The sequence below is a fragment of the Mauremys mutica genome, chromosome 8 (assembly GCF_020497125.1).
Source record: "Mauremys mutica isolate MM-2020 ecotype Southern chromosome 8, ASM2049712v1, whole genome shotgun sequence".
NCBI classification, from domain to species: Eukaryota; Metazoa; Chordata; order Testudines; family Geoemydidae; genus Mauremys; species Mauremys mutica.
The window spans coordinates 6,468,850-6,477,501 of NC_059079.1; the positions used below are offsets into that span (position 1 = coordinate 6,468,850).

The following is an 8,652-nucleotide window of genomic DNA, read 5'->3' on the forward strand; positions in this document are numbered from 1 at the left end:
GTACACTATGTCTCACTTTGTTCAACCCTTAATTTCATAGAAGATTTTGTACAAATCTGATTAATCCTCCATTAAAAGAAAAATTTTCTGTCACTGACAGGCAGTTATCTAGATTTATTTTTTTTGGTGACGCTCCCATAGCATCTCTAGGCTGCCCAGAAGGCAGACATGTTGTCTTCAACTAGTACTCACCCCGGCTGGTAAAAGAGTATTCTCTCTGCTGTTGCACTGCTGTGTTGCAGGATTTTGAATAACCAAACTTTTGACACCCTCTTTACCATCTGACCCGCTTAACTCATGAGGGTCACAGCTCTTATTCTCATGCCAGTGCAAACAGGTTTTCCCACCTCCCCTCCCCTCATCCCAGGTCTGACACATACTGCCCTAGGAACTGATGAGGGCCAGGATTTGCCTTCTGACTTATTTTAAAGAGAGTATTTGTCAAAACTTTTGACATGTTAACAGGACTGTAAACATTTTACTTAATTAGGATTTCCAGGTGAGTTTTAACTTAGTTCAGCATTTTGGAGTTTGCTTTTATCAGGATCACTCTTTCCTGCAGACATGTAGCGGCAGAGGACAACTGGCCCACAGAAACAAGAGGTTTGCCATTATCATTATACTTTATAGTTTCCTTCCACTTTCTCCCTTGAGGGGCAGGTATTTTTCACAGGGGCTTCTCAATCCTGTTGATTGTGCTGATCCACAAGGAAGGGACTCCCCAATCCTTCAGAAGGAAGAAACCCTCTAGGTAGATACTTATACTGTGCTCACTGTGATTTCCTCCCCATTGGTTTTCTGCCTCCCTGGGAGGACACGTTCCTACTAAAAACATGGAAGCAAAGCAGTGTTAAGCAAACCCCTTTTCTCTCCCCAGAAGCGCTGGCAAAGACGACAAGTATTTACTGCTTCTGACAAAACTAACAAACATGGATATTTGCCATTGGAGAAAGAGATGCTGCCGACAGCTCTTCCTCGCAGTCCCACCCTGAGATGCTGTAGAGTTCCAGCACAGAGTTGCTTTTGCAAGGTGGGGTTGGGGAAATCAAAATCCCATCTGTGGAGGTGTAAGGGATGAATAGATCCCTACAAAGGTTAATCTTCCTCAGCACAGTACAACTCAATAAAGCTTTACAGTACACACGTGATGAACTGATACTGGAATAGTCTTTAACAAGGTTGAAAGAGGAATACACCATACCCAGGATGTAACTTGTAGAACAGTGTTCTGCACATACTCAGCAGAGCCCCTTCTAATTTAATTATTTGTATCTTGAAGAGGAACAAGTCTTACTTATACCTGTAATAACTGATGTGTGCGCCAATAACATCTCCCACAGGTGTTGGATCCCAAAGTGCACATTTTGATAGAGGAAAACTGAATGGTACCATCCTGCTTGAAGCAATTCTGCAAAAACAAAAAATAATCAGAAATATATTAAGCCCAATCTTTTAAGCTGCACTTTATTCGGTTTGGGTCGGGAGCCAGAAGATGAAGGAAGAAAAAAAAACAAAAAAACCCACCAACATCTCGTAAGAACATCAAAATGGCTGAAGAAAAAACTTTTCCTATGAAACGGACAAGGAAGATAATGAGATTTCATTTATTTTGCCATTTTAAAGGGCTAATTACTACAGTTCCATCATATGGTCTTAGGTGTGAATGCCAAGGCACTAATTATTTTTAGATAAAGCTTGGGAAATGAAGCTGTTCTAGATAAAACATTGGAAAGAATAAAACATACCAGGAAATAAGTGATTTTCAGCTCACTTTAAATTCAGATTAAGAAAAAACTTGCCAAAAGCTCATCTTTCCAGTTTCCTTGATAGTTTTACATAGTATTTGCTCCATTAAAAAGCAGCATATTTTGAAGAATATTTAAAGAAACATAATTATATCTGAAGTCAAACAGCATATTACACAGAAAGAGTATTACTGAGAGTGTTGTGACCACAGAACTCCAAGTTCACAGCCAAACAGGACAAAACGATGTTCAGAAGCTGTAGCCATTCAAATTTCTTGACAAAGTCTTACAAATTTTATTTTAAGATTTCTCCAGGTTGACAGAAATAATCTTTTAGTAATCCATATAATACAGCTCATAACCCACTGCTAACATTTGACTAAAGACCAACTCAGGACTCCTTCATTAAAATATTTTACATTATCAAAACAATACATGTAAATCCCCCTCACACTCTTTTAGCTGCCATAAAGATTTCCTCTATTCTGATGCCCTACCTCAGTCCACTCACTTGTCTCACATGCTGGTTATGATGGAGGATTGGTTCTCATTAAAAGAATGCTGTCAGTCAATTTAAGTCTGTATTTTAGATTCTTTTTTTAAAAAGGTGCAAAGCCCAACAAGCTCATAGAAACTTTTTTTTTTAATTTAACAGTCTTGTTGAATTAAGGACCAATACTTCCCTGTATTGTTTACAGCTCAAACACTGCACTTCAGAAAGTGAGTTAGACACATGAGCACCCAGTTTATATTTGCTCACTTTATATTTATATATCACAAATATTTGCACTGTAAAAAACAAAAGAAATAGTATTTTTCAAGTACTGTAAGCAATCTCTTCATCATGAAGTTGAACTTACAAATGTAGAATTATGTACAAAAAATAACTGCATTTAGAGCCTACGAATCCACTCGGTCCTATTTCTTGGTCAGCAAATCAAGCCAATCAAATTTGGTTACATTTGCAGGAGATAATGCTGCCCACTTCTTGTTCACAATGTCACCTGAAAGTGAGAACAGGCATTTGCATGGCACTTTTGTAGATGGTGTCGCAAGATATTTACGTGCCAGATGCTTTAAAGATTAATATGTTCCTTCATGCTTCAATCGCCATTCCAGAGGACATGCATCCATGCTGCTGACACATTCTGCTCAATAACAAACCAAAGCAGTGCAGACCGATGCATGTTCATTTTTATCCTCTGAGTCAGATGCCACCAGGAGAAGGTTGATTTTCTTTTTTGGTGGTTTGGGTTCTGTAGTTTCCGCATTGGAATTTCGCTCTTTTAAGACTTCTGAAAGCATGCTCCACACCTCATCCCTCTCAAATTTTGGAAGTACTTCAGATTCTAAAACCTTGGGTCGAGTGATGTAGCTATCTTTAGAAATTTCACATTGGTACCTCCTTTGCATTTTGTGAAATCTGCAGCTAAAGTGTTCTTAACATGAACATGTGCTGAATCATCATCGGAGACTACTATAACACGAAATATATGGCAGAATTATATATATATTGGCTGAACAAGAGGTAGGACTGAGTGGACTTGTAGGCTCTAAAGTTTTGCTTTGTTTCATTTGAGTGCAGTTATGTAACAAAGCACAAAAAAAATTTACATTTATAAATTGCTTTTTTACGATAGAGATTGCACTACAGTACTTGTATGAGGTGAACTGAAAAATACTATTTTATCATTTTTACAGTCCAAATATTGGTAATAAAAAATATAAAGTGAGCAGTGTACACTTTGTATTCTGTGTTGTACTAGAAATCAATATATTTGAAAATGTAGAGAAACATCCAAAAATATCTAATCAATTGGTATTCTATTGTTTAACAGTGCAATTAAAACTGATCAATTGCGATTTTTTTTAGTTAATCACGTGAGTTAACTGCAATTAATCGACAACCAATTTTTATCCACCCTGACTCGAGCTTAAAGTAAAGCCCGCACATGGATCTTTGCAGAAGTGGGGCTCAATTGTGGAATGTAGGTAGTGTTTTTTATTTAGGGTTTTTGGCAACTACTGAGCCAGACAGAAGTTGGAGCATGCCACAATTAAAAAAAAAATTTTAAGTGTAAAATGTACTTCACACTGTACAAGACATAAAATTTAGACATTCCCTATGCCAAAAAGAGTTATATGAAGGTAGGATGCACTGGGAAGCCCAGAAGAATGAATAACTGATTTTTAATTATCGTATATATTTTTTGTTAGCTTACAGACCCTGCAGAGATTAATTTCGTCCATAACCATCTGGAATAACATGATTGTGGATTGCTCAACCAATATAGGGAGAACGTTCCATACATAGCAAGAGGTGGAAAAAGAGACAGAAATAGGACAGGCGCCATCCTGGTGAAAGGCAATAGACTGAGACCTCTGGAGACTGAGGTCCTACGTTCACCAAAGTAGCAGCACACCACTGCAAAACTTCCTCACTAATGTTTCCCATTGTTTATTTAGAGGTGCTACTTCTAAGGGAGGCCACTCACTAACAGCAACTTTAAAATCTTAATGTTTTTTCTTTAGTGGCCTTCTGTAGTATTGAATTATGTTTGTCCAAGTAGTGTCATTTGTCATCTCATCTCCATGTCTTCTCTCCCCTTCTTCCCATTACCTGTCACTATGCATGGAAAGCTTATGCTCAAATAAATTTGTTAGTCTCTAAGGTGCCATAAGTACTCCTGTTCTTTTTATGCATAGAAAGTTCTTCCCCATCTTGGTTTGTCAAGCTCCCAGCCTCTCCACATTCAAGTCTCACTACTTCCATAGCAATCAGAAATAAGCAAAAATGTATAACTATAATAAAAAATCAGTTTCAACCTTTATTGAATATTTGCTTCACTGTTTAGATGGCTACTAGGATTTCAGTCATGATGGTTTCTATAACATGCACACCTCCATACACAGCTTTCAATGAGTATTTAATAATGGTGGAGCCCAATTCTCCAACTAAGTATTTGTTTAAAAAAAAATAAGTTAGTTAGGGGACCAGGCAGTTAAAAAAATGTACACTGCCTGAACCATCCTGCACTCTCTCTCACACACACACACACACACACCCTTCCCCACTCCCTACGTACACTGTTACTAATAGGTCCTGGTCTTTAAGGGCAAAGATAATGGGTCACCAAACTCAGTCATTTTAAACATAAGAACTCTCACTAGTTACAATATTTAGGGCCTGATCATGAAAGCTGATCTGTAAGGATGAGGGTCTGTAGAGGCACAGGGACCCACCTGCATGGATCAGACTGCAGAACAGGGCATTAAATAGTAACATCGTCAGAAAAGAGACTGTCATTTAAAGTCTATTTGTGCAGCACTCTGTACAAGGGGGCCCCAGTCGTGATTAGGGTCACCGGGCATTACTGTAATACAAATAATGCATGATGGCATAGCGTTCATTGCAGAGATAATAAACTTGTGTTATGTGTAGTCCAAAGAATCAAGAGATTTGTGCTTTCTTTGAACTCCTTGTAAGGAAAAATATTAAAAATCAAAAGCTTTCCATAAAGTAAAGTAATTTCTCTACAGAGGAGCTGATACCTAGGATCTGTTTGGTGATCTGAAACAGCATAAATAGCCTCCATGACCGCAGCCTTCAATCCCCTGCAAGGAAAACAGAAGGAAGAACATTAAAGAACGGGCCCCTGGCCCCTGATTAGGGCTCCTAGGCACTACAGTAACACAAATCACATCTTCTCAAGTGACTGATTTACATCAGAGCCGATAACCAGCCAGAGGATGTTTGTTGCAAGGTCATTGGTAAGGTTACCGTACTAGGGCTGACCACAGCCCGCACCCCGCGCGCGGCCCCCCACGCAGGACCAGGAGGAGCCAGGCCGGGGGAGAGGACCCCGGACCGGGAGCTAGCTATGGGCGGGGGGGAGGGTTGGCATCCCCTCACCCCAGCCCAGCGGGAGGCCAGCAGACCCAGACCCCAGCGCCTGGCGGCAGGAGCCCTTGCGGTCCCCAACCACCAGCCCATCCCCTCTAGGCGGGGCGCCCCAGCCTCACCCCCGAACGGGGCCCTCTCCCCACTGCCGCCGCAAGCCGGGGCAATGCCGCGGGTCAAGGTGGGGAGCTCGGTAACTGACTCACCTGGGCAGGCCCCTTCCGGGCCCTTCTGCCTGTGGCGGCTCCAACGGCGGCACCGCCAGCCTCCCGCCCCCACGACGCCCTCCAAACAATGAGCGTCCCGCCCCGCCCGGCCCTCTTGGCCAATCAGGAGGCGCAGCCTGCGTTCCGCCCACTTCTTTTTTGCGGTCGCTCAATCAGCGCGCCGTTTCGACTCGCCCGCTCAACCAATCAGGTGACACCCCGGGCAACCAACCGCCCGGCGCGCGCAAGCGAAGGGGGATTTAAAAAACATTACTGCTTTAAACGGTCACCCAGAGAGCAAGCGCTACTGCGCCGGCGCACTGGTTGGGGACGGGGAGGGAGGCGTGGTTTGGATGCCACAGCAACAGGCGAGTTAGCTGAGGTTAGAGTTTTAAAGAGACACACCCCTAATTATTTTATAAGAAATCCAAACATTCCCATGGCGTTTACATGGGACCCCTCTCATCATAGGAAGACTAGAGTGTGGGGATATCGAGTAGGTGTGCAGGGCAGGACTGGGGGCAGAATGGATTTGGGAGGAAGATACCACTCTGGAACCCATACGGGATGAAGAACAGGAGTACTTGTGGCACCTTAGAGAGTAACAAATTTATTTCAGTATAAGCTTTCGTGGGCTACAGCTCACTTCTTCGGATGCATAGCATGGAACACACAGACAGAAGATATTTATACATAGGGAGAATATGAAAAGGTATGCATATTTCCACCTTTTCATGTTCTCCGTATGTATAAATATCTCCTGTCTGTGTGTTCCATTCTACGCATCCGAAGAAGTGAGCTGTAGCCCACGAAAGCTTATGCTGAAATAAATTTGTTAGTCTCTAAGGTGCCACAAGTACTCCTGTTCTTTTTGCGGATACAGACTAACACGGCTGCTACTCTGAAACCTGTCATACTGGATGAAGAGGTTGGTTTGCTCGCTGAGTGGGAAAGGCACACTGGAAATTGAAGTTTCATTTGCACCATTGTCCCCAGCACGTTTTTTGTCTGGGGTTTTTTTAAACACATATTCTGGCCTGGGTGGATCTTTTCAGCCTTCTAGCAACTGGAAACATAATTTCTCAAAGCAACAAACAAATGGGCTAACTCATATTGTTGTCAAATATCAGAGGGGTAGCCATGTTAGTCTGGATCTGTAAAAGCGGCAAAGAGTTCTGTGGCACCTTATAGACTAACAGACGTATTGGAGCATGAGCTTTCATGGGTGAATTCCCACTTTGTCAGATGCATGTAGTGGAAATTTACAGAGGCAGGTATAAATATGCAAGCAAGAATCAGGCTAGAGATAATGAGGTTAGTTCAGTCAGGGAGGATGAGGCCCTCTTCTACCAGTTGAGGTGTGAACACCAAGGGAGGAGAAACTGCTTTTGTAGTTGGCTAGCCATTCAGAGTCTTTGTTTAATCCTGAGCTGATGGTGCCAAATTTGCAGATGAACTGAAGCTCAGCAGTTTCTCTTTGAAGTCTGGTCCTGAAGTTTTTTTGCTGCAGGATGGCTACCTTTAAATCTGCTATTGTGTGTCCAGGGAGACTGAAGTGTTCTCCTACAGGTTTTTGTATATTGCCATTCCTAATAGCTGATTTGTGTCCATTTATCCTTTTACGTAGGGACTGTCCAGTTTGGCCGAGGTACATAGCAGAGGGGCATTGCTGGCACATGATGGCGTATATTACATTGGTGGACGTGCAGGTGAATGAATGAGTGATGGTGTGGCTGATCTGGTTAGGTCCTGTGATGGTGTCGCTGGTGTAGATATGTGGGCAGAGTTGACATTGAGGTTTGCTGCATGGATTGGTTCCTGACTTAGAGTTGCTATGGTGCGGTGTGTAGTTCCTGGTGAGAATATGCTTCAGGTTGGTGGGTTGTCTGTGGGCAAGGACTGGGGTACCTCCAAAGGCCTGTGAAAGTGAGGGATCATTGTCCAGGATGGGTTGTAGATCCCTGATGATGCGTTGGAGAGGTTTTAGCTGGGGACTATATGTGATGGCCAATGGAGTTCTGTTGGTTTCTTTCTTGGGCTTGTCTTGCAGTAGGGAGATACCTCCGCATCTGCTCCAACCCCTCAGACAGAGACCAACACCTACAAAATCTTCACCAAGCATTCTCAGAACTACGATACCCACACAAGGAAATAAGGAAACAGATCAACAGAGCCAGCTGTGTACCCAGGAGCCTCCTACTGCAAGGTCAAGCCCTAAATCTGCCATTATATCATTCTTCCTGAAGATTCCCTGGCACTTATACAGAACTTGTACTGTACTATTATGCAACACCGCTCAGACTTGAAATTCCTGTTAGTTGGGTACGCCCGAAGAGGTGCTCACTGAGAAGCCCCCCCCTCCGATTTTTCAAACTTGCTGTCTGGTCACCCTACCTCAAAAAAGGGACAATGCTGGCTGGGAACACCTGGGTTGCATGGGGGGAACCCCCACGTTTCCCTTCTGTGCAGCCAGACTGCACTCCCAGCCTCTGGGGCCCTCGCTCCTTTAGTGCAACGCTGAGGAAATGGGTAGATCAGCAGCCAGACAGCTTGGACTTTCACAGGGGTTCAGGGCGCAGCGGTCCGAGAGCAGGGAAGGCAGCAAGACACCCCCCAGTTCAGCAGCGGGCTGTGTCACTGCTCTCCCCTCCCCCCCGGCTCTTGTCTGAACACCCGCCAGGATTGGCCTTGTGCCTCCCCCCGCCTCTGAACGGGCCGCGCTCTCAGCAGGCTCCTGCTGCACTTGGCAGAGCCCCTGCGCCGGCCGCCAGCCAGGTGTCACGTCATCACTCCCCCGCCC

At 43.7% G+C, this 8,652-nt stretch overlaps 1 protein-coding gene across 1 annotated transcript in view; it reads right to left on the reverse strand.

Moving 5' to 3' along the window:
- The window catches only part of STIL (STIL centriolar assembly protein), a 33,250-nt gene extending 25,460 nt beyond the window's left edge, over window positions 1-7,790 (reverse strand). The window contains exons 1-4 of the mRNA XM_045027012.1: window positions 7,761-7,790; window positions 5,853-5,989; window positions 5,298-5,360; window positions 1,301-1,408 (exon numbers count right to left, since the gene is read on the reverse strand). Coding sequence (XP_044882947.1) covers window positions 1,301-1,408; window positions 5,298-5,360; window positions 5,853-5,989; window positions 7,761-7,790 — 338 coding nt within the window. The remainder of the gene's footprint in view (window positions 1-1,300; window positions 1,409-5,297; window positions 5,361-5,852; window positions 5,990-7,760) is intronic.
- Between the last annotated feature and the right edge of the window lie 862 nt (window positions 7,791-8,652).